We start from the raw sequence: 15750 nt of genomic DNA on the forward strand, positions 1-15750 counted from the left end.
AACCACTTAAACTAGTACAACACTTCCACTGAGGGTTGGCACAAATACACATATATTAGTTCACCCCCCCCCCCCCCCCAAATATGCTAATGAGCCCCACTGGTACATTGTCCCCACGTACATTTCAAATCTCTGTGATGATTATATTTATATATTTCAAAATATTGGGTAGAAAAATGTACTATTATACTAGATTATGTACCCTAAAAGGAACCAACCAACCAGAGGTTCCTATGTGTACCTCTGAAGGTACCTTATGTTTACCTTTGACATCTTTGTACCTCAGAGAACAACACTGTATCCTAACCATACGCTAATTTTGAGAGTGTATGTTTTTGGTAGTAAATATGTATCTGGTGGCACTGCTGAGACGTTAATGCACTTCCGCCCAAAAGCTTGCAAGTTTAAATCCCCAAAGCAATTTTTGCACACCTTACATTCAGTGTCCCTTAGCACTGCTATTTTTACATTGGTGTTGTGACAATTATTGGCTTGGGCAACTTTTAGCAAAGTGCAGGAATGTTTTCTTGCATTAAATCTGTGGCCAATCTCTCTCATGCCCACAGACCTGGTGGCGTAGCAGGAAATTCAGGTCATTAGCAACCAAGAGGTTGTGAGTTCAAATCCCAAGTGAGGTATAGTCTCAAGTAACCAGCGTTCAGCATCACACTGTCCTTTTACAGCAATAACACCTTAATTCAGTTGTAAAAATTCTGTAACTTGTTGTCGTTTACCTTACTTTCACTGCAACCAGTAGCCTGTAGGGTACCATAAATTTATAGGAACTTTTTAACAGTGTAGCATTTCATGGCATAAAAGGAAACCATTGTGGAGAGGAAAAGAACAGGATGGTTCTTCACAACCCTCACAGCAGTAAAGAACCATTCCTGATATGCAAAAAAATATATGGTTACACATATCACCCTCACCCCTGACAAATAACTTTTTTTGGTATGTGTGTGTGCTTGTGCGTGTGTGCTTGTGCGTGTGTGCGTGTGTGGTCTGCAAATCCACATCCATCATTATCATGTTTCCCATGCATGCTCTATTGCAGTTTGATTTTTAGAATTTTGGGATCACACCTACAGACAAACCAAGGGGAAACACTGAGATTGTGAGTCCCAAACGGTCGCCACGGCCATGGGTTTCTGTCCTGTAATGGACTGTGTTATATCCTGTGTGCTTGATGAGGCTGATGAACACACAAAAAAAATGTGACGGCTCAACCACTACCAATTAGAGATTCTTTACCGAGGTCTCTGCAACACACATGCACGCACGCCACTGAGCTCTGTTCATGGCCAGAGTAACGGGACCCCAGGGACTCCTGGTGCAGAGACACACTGGATGGCATGTCCCAGAGTATGTGTGTGTGTGTGTGTGTGTGTGTGTGTGTGTGTGTGTGTGTGTGTGTGTGTGTGTGTGTGTGTGTGTGTGTGTGTGTGTGTGTGTGTTAGGCATCGCTTCCAGTTTAAGATATATTTCTCAATCAGACATGTACCCAGACCAAGTCCTATATCCATATCCTGTACCCCTCGATGGAGCCCCATTGGCCAAGACTACCTCTCCGTTCCTGCGACCTGCATATGACCCAGCCCCATACCCGAGCCCTGTACTCAACTCATATACCCCATTCTGACAATATACAGTACCTTTGCCTCAACCCCAAACTCTATCTGTTCTTGGTAATAAAGATAAAGATATACCTGGTAGCACTGCTGAAACATTAATGCACTTCTGCCAAAAAGCTTGCCATTTTAAATCCCCAAAGCATTTATGCACGCTTTACATCAAGTGTCCCTGAGCACTGCTATTTAAGAATGAGCAACTGATTTAAGAATGGCGCCGGAGGGGAAAGCTGCGGTTTTACGGGCTCCTAACCAATTGTGCTATTTTGTGTTTTTTCGCATTGTTTGTAACTTATTTTGTACATATCTTGTTGCTACCATCTCTTATGACTCACTTTCTTTAATGAGTTGGACGTGAATGATATAATGTTGCTCCCAGACAATGCCCAAATCCCCGTCATTCACATGAAGCAAATAAGGAAATTCAGGGAGCGTAGATCAGGGTGCATTGTGAGAATTAGTCGGCGAGTGGGTAACCCACCTCTACCATCTGTTCTATTAGCCAACGTGCAATCACTGGAGAATAAACTGGATGAGCTCTGTTCGAGACTATCCTACCAACGCGACATTAAAAACTGTAATATCTTATGTTTCACTGAGTCGTGGCTGAACGACAACATGGATAATATACAGTTGGCTGGGTTTTCTGTGCATCGGCAGGACAGAACAGCTACGTCCGGTAAGACGAGGGGTGGGGGTATGTCTCTATTTGTCAATTACAGCTGGTGCGCTCTGTCTAATATTAAGGTTGTCTCGAAGTATTGCTCGCCTGAGGTAGTGTGGTCTACTGCTTATCATGAAATACTCTATCTACCAAGAGAGTTTTCATCTATATTTTTCGTAGCTGTCTAATTAACCACCGCAAATCGATGCTGGCAATAAGACCGCACTCAACTAGCTGTATAAGGCCATAAGCAAACAAGAAAATGCTAATCCAGAAGCGGCACTCCTAATGGCCGGGGTCTTTAATGCAGGTACCCTCCTGATTCCTGCTTACAAGCAAAAACTAAAGCAGGAACTACCAGTGACTCGCTCAATACGGAAGTGGTAAGATGACATGGATGGTACACTACAGGACTGTTTTGGTAGCACAGACTGGAATATGTTCAGAGATTCTTCCGATGGCATTGAGGAGTACACCACATCAGTCACTGGTTTCATCAATAATTGCATCGACGACGTTGTCCCCACAGTGACCGTACGTACATGTCCAAACCATAAGCCATGGATTACAGGCAACATCCGCACCGAGCTAAAGGCTAGAGCTGCCGCTTTCAAGGAGCAGGACACTAATCCGGACGCTTATATAAGAAATCCCGCTATGCCCTCAGACGAACCATCACACAGACAAAGCATCAATACAGGACTAAGATTGAATCCTACTACACCGGCTCTGACGCTAGTCAAATGTGGCAGGGCTTGCAAACTATTACGGGCTACAAAGGGAAACCCAGCGCGAGCTGCCCAGTGACGCGAGCCTACCAGATAGGCTAAATGTATTTTATGCTCGCTTCGAAGCAAGCAACTCTGAACCATGCATGAGAGCACCAGCTTTTCCGGACGACTGTGTGATCCTGCTCTCCATAGTCGATGTAAGCAAGACCTTTAAACAGGTCAACATTCACAAGGCCGCAGGGCCAGATGGATTAACAGGACGTGTATTCAAAGCATGCGCAGACCAACTGGCAAGTGTCTAAACTGACATTTTCAACCTCTCCCTGACCGAGAGAGTCTGTAATACCTACATGTTTCAAGCGGACCACCATAATCCCTGTGTCCAACAAAGTGAAGGTAACCTGCCTACATGACTACCGCCCCGTAGCATTCACGCCAGTAGCCATGAAGTGCTTTGAAAGGCTCACATCAACACCATCATCCCGGAAACCCTAGACCTACTCCAATTCGCATACCGCCCCAACAAATCCACAGATGACGTAATTTCAATCGCACTCCACACTGCTCTTTCCCACCTGGACAAAAGGAACACCTATGTGAGAATACTGTTCATTGACAACAGCTCAACATTCAACACCATAATGCCCACAAAGCTCATCAATAAGCTAAGGACCCTGGAACTAAACACCTCCCTCTGAAACTGGATCCTGGACTTCCTGACGTGCCGCCCCTAGGTGGTAAGGGTAGGCAACAACACATCTGCCACGGTCATCCTCAACACGGTGGCCCCTCAGGGGTGCGTGCTAAGTCCCCTCCTGTACTCCCTTGTCACCCACGACTGCGTGGCCAAGCATCACCATCATTAAGTTTGCTGATGACACGACAGTGGTAGGCCTGATCACCGACAATGATGTGACAGCCTATAGGGAGGAGGACAGAGACCTGGCAGTGTGGTGCCAGGACAACGTCCTCTCCCTCAACGCGAGCAAGACAAAGGAGATGATTGTGGACTACAGGATAAGAAGGGCTGAACACGCCCCCATTCACATCAACGGTGCTGTAGTGGAGCAGGTCGAGAGTTTCACCAACAAACTGTCATAGTCCAAATACACCAAGAAAGTTGTGAAGAGGGCACGACAATGCCTTTTACCCCTCAGGAGACTGAAAAGATTTGACATGGGTCCCCAGATCCTCAAAAAGTTCTACAGCTACAGCATCGAGAGCATCTTGACCGGTTGCATCACCGCCTGGTATGGCAACTGCTCGGCATCCGACCATAAGGCCCTACAAAGGGTAGTGCGTACAGCCCAGTACATCACTGTGGCCAAGCTTCCTGGCATCCAGGACCTATATAGTAGGCGGTGTCAGAGGAAGGCCCAAAAAATTGGCAAACACTCCAGTCACCGAAGTCATAGACTGTTTTCTCTGCTACTGCACGGCAAGCGGTACCGGAGCGCCAAGTCTAAGTTCAAAAGGACAGCTTCTATCCCTAAACCGTAAGACTGCTGAACAATTAATTAAATGGACACCCGGACTAATTGCATGATCACCCCCCCCCTCCCCCTTTGTTTTTACACTGCTGCTACTCGCTGTTTATTATCTATGCATAGTCACTTTACCCCTTCCTACATGTACAAATTACCTCGACTAACTTGTACCCCCACACATTGACTCAGTACCGGCACCCCCTGTATATAGCCTCATTATTTTGTTTATTTAGTAAATATTTTCTAAACTCTATTTTCTTAAAACTTCATTGTTTGTTAAGGGCTTGTAAGTAAGAATTTCACGGTAAGGCCTACACCTGTTGTATTCAGCGCATGTGACAAATATACTTTGACTTGATTTGATCTCTACTGTACCAGGCCCAATGTAGGCCAGGGCTACCTCGCCATCTCTGCATATTAAAGAGATATTACAAACAATTTATCTAGTGTATAATTCGTACACACTTTGCCCTGCACACACCTCACACACACACACACACACCTCACTCACGTACTCACGAACACACACTCAGTTCTCTGAGTGATATAGACATCTTAACTTCTCATACCTTTTTTCACCATGTAGTATTAACAGCAGCCTCTGTTTCTGTCGTTGAAATCAGATGAATTAATGATCTAGTTCATCTTTGGAGTTTATTCTAATATTAGATATTTTATATTAGATCAGTGTAATTATGAAATGAACATTTTCGGTTTTGTTTTATTGGCCAGTTCATTCAAGTGTCACTAAAAGAGCATGTCCATTAAAGAATTTGGGAGGTATTCCTTGATTTGCACACCCGGAATGTTCTCTTAGTGTGAAATACTAACAAACACAAACCTATTGTCTTGCTTCTCTATGTTTGGGAGTGATTGCTCACCTCGTGTGTGTTTGTGTGTGTGTTTTAGCGGATGCAACAGTACGTTAGCTGTGTGAGAGCGAGACGGTGGTATGCATAGTGACAGCAGGCTTGTGGCAGGGCTCAGCAGTGTGACGCTGACACTACTCTACCATAGACTGAATAAATGCTAGCATGGGGGGTGGGGAGAGGGAGAGAGAGTGTTTGGGGGGGGTTGGGTAGTGTGGATGGTTTGTTTTTGTGCTTCTGTTCTAATGGGGAAAAACTGCACACATCTGCATGGGGATGATGTGGAGATTGGAGCCTGTCAGGTTGTGTGTGGGTGGGTGTGTGTGTGTAGGCTGTGTGTGTTTAGGTGGTTATGTGTCGTCTGGCCTGAAATTCTTGTCTGAAGCTAAACTGCCACCTCATGGTAGCTTTAAATTACTGCATACGTCAACAGACACGCTGGTTGATTTTATAGGATTGCTTATTTATTTATTTTTGCAAAATGGTCAGAATACTTTTAATTTAGCCCGTTTGTTAAAAGCGTGTGCTTTCAGAGGCAGCCAGTTGGACAGACAGGCAGGCAGTGTATCCTGCCTCAAACGCTGTCTGTAGTTTTATGTCTAACAGAAAGACAGACTTGGCCATGGTTCTGGCTCCCTCTTTCACTCTATCCCCCCCTCTCTCTGTGTGTCTCCCCCCCCCCCTCTCTAGCTCCCACTCCCCCCTCTCTATCGCCCTCTCTCTCTCTATCCCTCCTCTTTCTCTCTCTCTCATTTCATTTCCCCCCTCCCCCTCTCTCCGTGTGGTTTGTTTGGCATATCTCGCATACCCTGCCAAGCTGTGAGATCAGTGGCCACTCAGAAACACCATATGAAATGTATAATGTAAAGCTGGTACTTAAAGTCTCTAGCGCTCTGTCGTTGGCATGCTCGCTTGACATAACTGGTCATGCAGACGAGAGACTGAAAGAGAGAAAAAAAAGTTTTTCTTCAAATATTTCTACTGAAATGGACAGTGATTACTATTTTCCCCTCTTAAGAAGGGGAGTGAAATATAGAGTTATTGTATGGCATATGAAGGATTAATAGAGCCACTGCCGTGAGCGCTCCTTTAAATAGATTTCGTATCTTGGCTCATTCCGTTTGGAGAGCGGAAGCTTGACACTATACAACAGGTTAGAAGATGACTTGGCAATATTGGCCATATTGAAACTCTCCTCACTTACAGCATGACTGGCTGGAATACACAGGTTTTTATTTCACCAGAATTGCCTCAATAAATTATTCTTCGTTATAAAAAAACATTTACTGTAAATAATGATTTGTTGCCACAAAATGGGCAACTGCAGAGGTATTGACGATGACTAAACATGCAGCCACTGTAAAAAAAAAAACAAAAAAAACTCACCATTGTGTATATCACATAAGTGATCAAAAAATAATTCCTTTTTTTTTCACAGACAGGTCTATTGTTATGCCAGCAGAGGTTATTGTGCAGAGTACCTATTGAACCACATTAACCGTGCGTTTAGTGATTTTAGTGTGCTTTTAAACAAATTAGAGGCTCCCCCCCCCCCCCCTTCTGTCCTCCAAACTGATGGCTTTAGCCAGATTCCATGAAATAGCCTGGGCCTTTTTCATTTTCATTATTAGACTACATTTGCTGCCTCCTTTTCCTGGTGTGGCACTCTCCCTCGCTCTCTCCTTCTTTCTCCCCTTCTCTTTCACTGCAGCAGACTCACTGCGAGAGACAAAATAACAGTCATCTGTCATATGAGAGAGATGAAGACAGAGAGAATGAGCGGCAGAGATGGAGGCTGAGGGAATGAGAGGGGGGGGGGAGAAACGAGAAAGAGAGGGAGAGACGGGAGAGAATCACTTTTCCATTTTCACCTCTCAGTTTTATATTAGTCTGTCATGAGAAGTGAAGGGGGACGTTGTTTCACCCAGACTTCCTCTAGCATGGTTGTCTCGTCTTTACTGTTTCATCAAATAACATGCTACTGCCACTGTAATAATTACAACTCTGGATGACTTCCATGTTCATTCAGTATGTGTGTTTCATAAATGGAAAGTGTGTATGCATGTATTTTTGTTTCCTGTATGTTTTGCCCTTCCAACAGTATGTAGGTGTAGGTTGTCTAGCATGGATATAATTATGACCATAGGAAAGGGCAGGCTGAGCTGGGTGTGGTTATGATGTGGGCTGAGCTCTATGGCCTGGGTATGGTTTGTTGTGTTTGAGGGTTCACCTTGTTTTAATAAACACCTAGACACACCGAGAGGCCCCGCTTCCCTAAACATGCCTAAGTGCACAAATGAACAGGCTAAATAGCAGCAAGGACCATGACTTGTGTGTGTGTGTGTGTGTGTGTGTGTGTGTGTGTGTGTGTGAGCCCCAGCGCCCACCCTCTTGCAGGTGCATCTCCAGTCTCCCTAACTGTCAAGCCAGCCTCAGCGTCTGCGTGAATGATTTGATATGTGTGCGTATGAACGCCCGTGCGCTTGTGTGTACATGGTATCACAGTGCTGATTTACGGCCCTGACACAGGAATCCATTAAAGTTTTTTTTTAGGAGATGGGAGGCCTGAGCCGCTCTGTAATGGTCTTTATTATTATAGCTCCTAGCTACCAGAGACAGAGAGCAGCCTGAGCCGGGCAATCAGCGCCGCACTACATGTGTTCCTGTTTAGCCCAATGGCAAAGAGGACTAAGTGGCCGCTCCACACATTTCTCCTCCCTTAGCTTTTATGGCGAAGGCGGCGGTTAACCTTTTCTGTATGCATCCGCGCGTTTGTGTAAGGTGTGTGTGTGTGTGTGTGTACCCTAAATGAGCAGCGGCCAGCGACACGTTACATTGCGCCCGTCTTGCTGGCACTGTGTCAGCTAATCAAGACCGGGTTGGTGCAAGGCCCTAATGTTTCCCCCGTCTCCTCTGTCTCCAGGGGTTATGGGTCCCCCTTTCCCTCTTTCTCTCCCTCAATCATTTACATCCAACCTGTCCTCTCTCTCTCTCTCTCTCTCTCTCTCTCTCTCTCTCTCTCTCTCTCTCTCTCTCTCTCTCTCTCTCTCTCTCTCGCGCTCTTTTTGTGACGAGTCATGGTTGCCCTCTAGGGGATGTGAAAGTCACAGGCTTTTATAATATGGCAAACCTGGTTTTTATAGGCTGCTTTAGAGGCTGCCTTGGTACAGGAAAGAAAGAGGGGTGAGAAGGTACAGAGAGAGACTGAGATGGTTAGAGAGGACAAGGGAGGGAGAGAGAGAGAGAGAGGGAACATTATACGGTGTGCACGCGATATACAAAGTTGTGAATTAGATGGGCGGAGAGAGAGTTAAAGAGAGGTAGAGTGAGTAAAAGACTACACGTCTGTAGTGGATAAAGGTATTTTTAATAGCAGGCGTTGGGCAGAGCTGAGCTCTTATAGGGGAAGAGAGAGGGAGGAGGGGGAGGCGTGTGCCTTAAAGGTTCTTTCTCCTTTAAGTCCCCAGACAGTTAAACGTGCTACACAGGTGGCTTATTATACACACTGGACTTGAGGTACCAGGCACTGGACTGGGGTGGGAATGACACCCTGTTGCCAACACAAACACAGCACACCGGCATCATACAGAGTTTTTTTTGTTTGTTGTCATGGTCAGATGTGATGGTCATTTGCCTTGAGTAACCTGTTGATCTCATTGTCTCTGTTTGTGTGTTAGCATTATTATGCAAAGTCTTCCATGGGATGTCCTGACTTTGCCATCGATGACGATGAACTGGACACCGCCAGCAAGTAAGAGTCTGATATAGGAATATGATAATACCAATAATCTCCCAGTAATGTTTGAATATGTAGGATCTGTGACATGTATTTATCTATCCTTTCAGGTGAGTCTCATTGAGACAGCTATCAATTTTACTAGTGAGCCCTAGCCAAGAGCAAACATCGCAATACAATAAAGTTATTCAAGTTGGTTCCATGGTAGTTTCCTCTTTCATGAAAGTTGTTTGTTCAGTCATTTGGAAAAATCATCTTCCTGTCCTGTCCTTCACTAGTTACTGTGGTATAGACAGGTTCCCCCTCATCCTCTTCATACTCATATCAATGCTGCCCTCCAGTGGTTTAGTCCTACAGTAAGGACCCCACGGTAGATTTATTGCATTGTGATTATAGCCTCTTGGACAGATCATTATTCATGAAATGATCATTGATTTGCTGAGTTTATTTGCTGGCTTATTAATACATTTATTTACAGATGATTTTTTTTTGCTATTTTTTTTTCTGTATTTCATGTATTTGTTGATTTGCTAAATTTGTTTTGCTAATTTATTTTGCTAATTTAATTTGCTCGCCTTGAGGATCTCGTCTGAGGACAGTGGGGAGATACCGTCCTACACTGAGGACAGTGACGACTCCTATTCGCTGGAGCTAGACACAGACTCCTCCCATCAGGGCCAGATGAACCTATTAGAGGAGATCCTTGACTCTCTAAGCACCACCAGCACAGAGCATGGCAAACTCAGCGCTGCCAAGAGCCTGGACTTCTTCAGATCTATGGACGACATCGACTATAAGGCTCCGGTAAGAGAAACATCTGTAACATCTTAACCACACTCATATAACCCCAGATACACACAGTAAATAGAGTCTCAACGTCATGGACAATATCTTTGCATATGGACAATATTGACTGAGGCACCGGTTAAAGAAAACATAAAAATGTGTAAACCACTCTGTGTCTGTATTCTAGAACAAGTCCAACCCCCACAGTGAGAGTAATCTGCCCCAGATGTGTACCAGTGGCAGCAGGGTGGGGGGAGTAGGTGGGGGAGGGGAACAGGGAGGGAGCTGGCAGGACGACAGTGCCCTCCACGGGAAGCACCTGCCCCCCTCCCCTCGTAGACAGCCTAGCAAGAGCAGCCTCAAGAAGCCAAAGCAAAACCCCTTGACAGCCTCTCCACCGGCCACAGATGCAGTCCCAGCCAAGGACAACAAGGTCCCCAATCTCCTGCCCAAGATCCAGGCCCCTCAGACCAAGACCCAGCCCCTTCATGCCAAGCCCCCGATCTGTCTCTCTCAGCCCCGTCCAGAGGAGCCTTCGCTCCCAACACCTCCGTCACCACACCTGGGAGACCAAAACCCCTCATCCAGCCGCTCTCCTGCACCAACCCGTGCATCCACACACAATCCTCCACCGGCAACACACACCCCTCCACACACCTCAATGATGACCCGTGTTAGAGTCTCCACAGACCCCCAGCCTGAGTCTAAGACCAAACCCCAGACCACATCCAGCATCCTGCGGGGGAATGTGCTGTCCAAGGAGACAGTGAGGCAGGACCAGGCCCTCCAGAGGCAGGGCAGTCAGGACAAAGAGAGGCAGGGTGTGAAGGCCAGGCAGCCCTCTGTGCTGGTCCCCTGGGAGAGAGGGAGACCAGAGGAGGGGGGACAGGGAGAGGACCAGGGCCTAGGGCTGGGGTTGGGGAAGGAACAGGGCAGGGTCTCTGGGGCAGAGGTCCAGGAGAAAGGCCTTCTAGAGGAGATAGAGTCCATGTGTCACCTCAGCTCAGCCTTCCAGACCAGCCTACAGCTGTCCCAGGTCCAGTGCCACACCAACAACACACATAATAATACCCACGCCAACAGCCACAGCAAAGCCACCGACAAGTCCTGAGACGGACAGGGGAAGGGGTGCTTGAGGTAGAAGTTGCCCTTAAGAATCAGACTGCCCTCCGCAAATCCCAACCTTCCCCTTCCCCTTAACCTTAACCTGAGTGGAGAATGTTTACGAAAAGATCAGTGTGTTTTAACAAAGAACAAATTCAATTTTCCTTCGATCTGAAAGTATTGTAAAGACACAAAGTAAACCCCCATGACCTTGGTAACTCTTCCACTGTACAGTTTCCTAACACAATGCCTTAAACCAGGGATGGGCAACCGCGGGACGCCTTTTGTAGGTCTGAGGACCAATTTCACCAAAAATATACAACTTTTTTTAGGAACTCAGCCGGGGTTTCAACTTGCTGTTAAGAGTTAGAATAATAGAGTACACAAGGTGCAATTTCGAAATTTGATTGTACATCAGTAGTCACTCAATTAGCCCATGTCGGCTAAAATGTTTTAAATTGGTAAGTTAGTCTAGTGGCCAGCTACCTAAACTTGTAGTAAGCATGGTCGAATTACCGACCGGGTTGGGGCCCACTGATCATCAGTTATCATATTAAAAACGGTTAACATTTGCCTCCACCCAATGGCAAAATGTGTGGAATTGCAGGAAATTAGCTGTAAATTGTCTAATTGTTCTCTCTGCCCCATGGCAAAATGAGTAGAATCGCATGAAATTTGTTACAAAATTGCTATATCTTCTCTCTACCCCTGGCAAAATGTGTAGAATTGCAGCAAACTTGCTTTAAAACGGCAACATTTTCTCCACGCCCTATGGCAAAATGTGCAGATTTGCTGGAAATTAATTTTAAAACTTAAAATTGGTGGGTGGGGGGGGGGGGGGGGATCCACTAGCCACTGCAGCCCCTCATGATGAGGTTTTTTTTGTGGCCCCCACCCCTATCAAAGTTGCCCATCCCTGCCTAAAACTGCGGTGTGCTTTGCATTTGGTAGTGCTCAGTCTTAAAATGAATAATGTAACTGTTACTTTGGAAGCAGTTGATCTGCTTAGATCTACTATCACATGAATGTGGAAAACAGACAGCTTTCTCACTGTGCTTAGACATATTAAAGATAGTTTAATATATGTTGCACTCAGAGAGAAGCTCTATTTAGTTTGATTTCAGAGGCTTATCTATTTAGAGATGTATTTTTCTCAAGTGTTTGTTTCTCAGGATACTCCTGTCTGTTAGGAAAGAAAGGCGAAAAGGACTTGTGTAAATACAGCGGATATGAATGAATAGACAAGCCCATCCATGGCACCTATCTCACCGTCTCTTTGTCGGTCTCTCTCTCTCTCTCCATCTCTCTCCCTCTCTCGCTTCCTGTCTCCATCTCGCCACTCCTTCCCAACTCCTGCTCGCTCTCCTCCATTCACCCTTCCATCCTCACCATCTCCCACAATCTCTGTCTATCCTCCTACCCTCACACACGCTCGTCCTTTCTCTGAGGATTTACCCCAGTGTTTTACCCAAAAGGCTCCGACTTTTCTGTTCCCATCTACGCGGGCTGGCACCCGTGTCTCAATGGGCTATGGGTGGTTTTCGGCTTTCGTTTACATAACAATGGCTAACTGGGAACTTGGAACACCTTGTCACAAAGCAACAGTCTTGATGATGCAGACGTTGTTGATTCTGCTCCCCCCAAGGCTTTAGTGTCACCCTCCTGATGGAAATAATATCACTAGAGCTTACGTTAACAGAAAACACCGACGGCCCACTGGTATGGGCGTATGTCATTGGTGAAACACCCGTGAGTGCTTTAGGAGGAGTGTGATTTCACCACTTGAAATCTCTGCTATGTGCACACACCGAATGAAATGCTTTGTCCCGTACTCTGATGCTACCACACTTTGTTTGACTGGGAGGCTTGAGATGATTGTAGAAGAGTACTAAAGCAATACGGCTGTCTGAGAATATGGACGGACGTCCAAAGAGATTTTATAAGAATCTCCCATGGAGAGAATGCAAGCCCTTTGGGTAATGCCCAGAGATGGTGGCCACTCACTATCGTACCACTATAGTACATACAGACAAAATAAAGTATTTTCCAGTGCTTGTTTGTGGTTATGTTGATGATGAGTTTAGCCTGTTTTACTCTCGTGATTTATGTGGCATGCCGTTGAGTGTGACTGTTTAACGGTAGCTCTTGCCCCGTCCTGAGCGTTGGGCTGTGGTAACGATGAGATCGTAAAGCGTTCTCCGTGGTTCTGGGAAGACCTCACTTCAGCTATTAATTTGGATTTCAAAGGGCCCCCATGTACAATTTATGTTCGCCTATTCTATGTTTAAATTTTGCTATTTACTTGGGCAGCTTTGAAGTTGGAGCACTGTCTATATACTATGCAAAACGTATTCAAAGTTTCCAAATTCAGAATAGAATTTGAGGTTACCACTATAAAGATCAGGTAATTGGTAATCATATTTGTGAATCCATAGATCCTCTGGCCTTTTCTGAGTACCACTTAGTATGCTCAACACAAGTCATTAGGGAGAAATCGAGTGGCTTTAAAGAGTCGTCCTCTCAATTTTTCAATTGATATAGTCTGTATATGCAAAAAGTACATATTGTGCTCATCTATGGCACGTGCAATGATGTCCGAGGAGAAAAAACTGTGTTTGCTGTTTACAGTAACTTATTTGTGGTTGAAATATCGCAAACGGACATGGTTGTTTCACCATTAAGGATTCCAGTTTTAAATGCATGTTCACCTATGAGAACCACTAGAATAGACTTAATTTCGGTTTAATTCTTTCGTTTTCTGTCTTTAAATTTGGTAATGAGGCTTACTGTACGTGTTCTTTTTTTCCCCCATCTGTGCTGATATTTCAATGGTCTTTCATACTGAACTCACTATGGAGAAGGATCTTGTTATGCTTTGTTGTAGGTAGTTATATTTTAAGATTTATTATAGATGAAAGATTGTATTTTTTGTGTTTTAAGTATATTTTACAAGGAGAAATATATAACTGGTATAATAATATATTGTAAATGATTCATAGAACAAACAAGATTTGAATGTTGTTATATCATTTTTGGAGGGGAAATATTTTGTATAAATATAATATGTGTTAACTCAAACCATTTACCATCCAGCCACTCGCGTATCATGTTACAGCATTTCAATCCATGAGATAGGTGACTATCTGCATACCCATGGATTTATCTTTCTTTTTTCACTTTGTGTTGTGCATGTACAGTAGAATACCCTAATTTTCCATTCCCCTGGTTCAAAGTATCTGTGTGTATTGGCCATGTTCTGATAATCTTATTTTGTTGTTGAATGTGTTTAAAGTTAATCAGCTCAAAATAATGATAAAAAGGTCGCGTCAGGTTGTCCGATATCCACACTTTGTTTAGCCAACTTGAAATACTTTATTATTAGTTATTTCATCTACTACTGTATTAACTGCGATGGATTGGGATGTTTTACTTGAGCAATGTCTTACTAACACTTGCAATAGTCAGCTAGGAATCCTTTGAGGCTGAGTATCTGTGTACTGAAAAGCTGGTATTTTTATGACTGAATGTCCGTTTACTGTCTCAAAGCTTACTGACTGATGCAGAAGAAAATAGGATGAGCGCTAACCTCTTCTATTCTCTTTTCTAAATGCTGCGATTGCGTTTCCCCCTTTTTCCTGATACTCGTGTGATATGAAAGATCAAAACCACTGATTGTCAGGAACTAACAGAGGCATATCACTTGTCTTTTTAACCTTTCATCCACGGCAGTGACAATACTGAGACTTGACACGGTTCATGTTCATTCATTCACCTTTTCCACTGATCCCTAGACATGGTACTGTAGTGATTTGAATATGCTGTATGCAACCTACTGAAGTCTATTGCGTTGCATGTTCTCAATGATGAGAGAAACTGTTGTCTTAAATAACGTATAGGTCAATCTAATGTTCTATCAATGGAATGGTACAACTGTTTGCACTGTGAACTTAAAAATAAATTATATTCATGTTAATGCAACATTGTCCTTTTTTTTCTTAAATTCTCTCTGTAAAATACATTTTCTTTAAACACATACAAAAGGGCAGTGCAATTATACTCTCCTTTTAATGAATAAAGTCGATTCTTCACCTCAAAATCAGACATTTAGAAGCTGTAGACATGCATATAAACTACATATGTATGCCTCTATTGTATGCTGGGAGTAGGAGGGATTATCAGATCTGGAGGTGTCAATCTGCTGACTTCTCTCTAAAGCCCTCCTCTACTCCTTGAGGTTCCTCAACAGGGTGCGCATCGCCATTGGCATCCCCACTATCGCAGTCACTACGGAGTCTTCAGTGGCCTGCGGTGGCCGCAGTGCTCCTTGGGCTCCAGCTGCAGGACACAATGGAGCTCCTAAAGCTTTGACTTCAAGGTGTGGTGGTCCGATAACAATTTCTGGTGTTTGTTTATGAGAGAGCGGTGATAAGAGCAGAGATGTCTGTGCTCCCTCTCCAGTGTGCTTCGGCACTATACTCTGGTGCCCAGTACTCTGATGCTGCACTTAAAGGCCTTGATTTGATAGCTCGGGGTGAGACACGTTGATGTCTGTGTGGAGGAGACATTCATGTGCAAAAGCTTCCTGACTGTCACTTTGGTCTCCTTGGCCATCCGGTTGGAGTGGCTTTATTGAGCTGCCAGGAGGGCACTCAGGTCACTATCGGACTCTTTGTCCTTCTCCATGTACAGAACAAATGTAAAATTAAAATAAAATGCTTGTCACCTACCTCAGCCATTTCCACCTA

General features: G+C 44.6%; 1 protein-coding gene across 6 annotated transcripts in view; it reads left to right on the forward strand.

Moving 5' to 3' along the window:
* The window catches only part of LOC129855643 (DENN domain-containing protein 1B-like), a 179712-nt gene that overhangs the window by 142700 nt on the left and 21262 nt on the right, over positions 1-15750 (forward strand). For 4 of the 6 annotated variants that reach the window (XM_055923525.1, XM_055923519.1, XM_055923520.1 and 1 more), the window contains 3 exons: positions 9057-9130; positions 9697-9919; positions 10089-14978. In XM_055923525.1, the coding sequence (XP_055779500.1) occupies positions 9057-9130; positions 9697-9919; positions 10089-11012 (1221 nt within the window). In that variant the 3' untranslated portion in view covers positions 11013-14978. The other 2 variants (XM_055923522.1, XM_055923524.1) reach the window with 2 other exon arrangements.

The sequence above is a fragment of the Salvelinus fontinalis genome, chromosome 5, assembly GCF_029448725.1.
Source record: "Salvelinus fontinalis isolate EN_2023a chromosome 5, ASM2944872v1, whole genome shotgun sequence".
NCBI classification, from domain to species: domain Eukaryota; kingdom Metazoa; phylum Chordata; class Actinopteri; order Salmoniformes; family Salmonidae; genus Salvelinus; species Salvelinus fontinalis.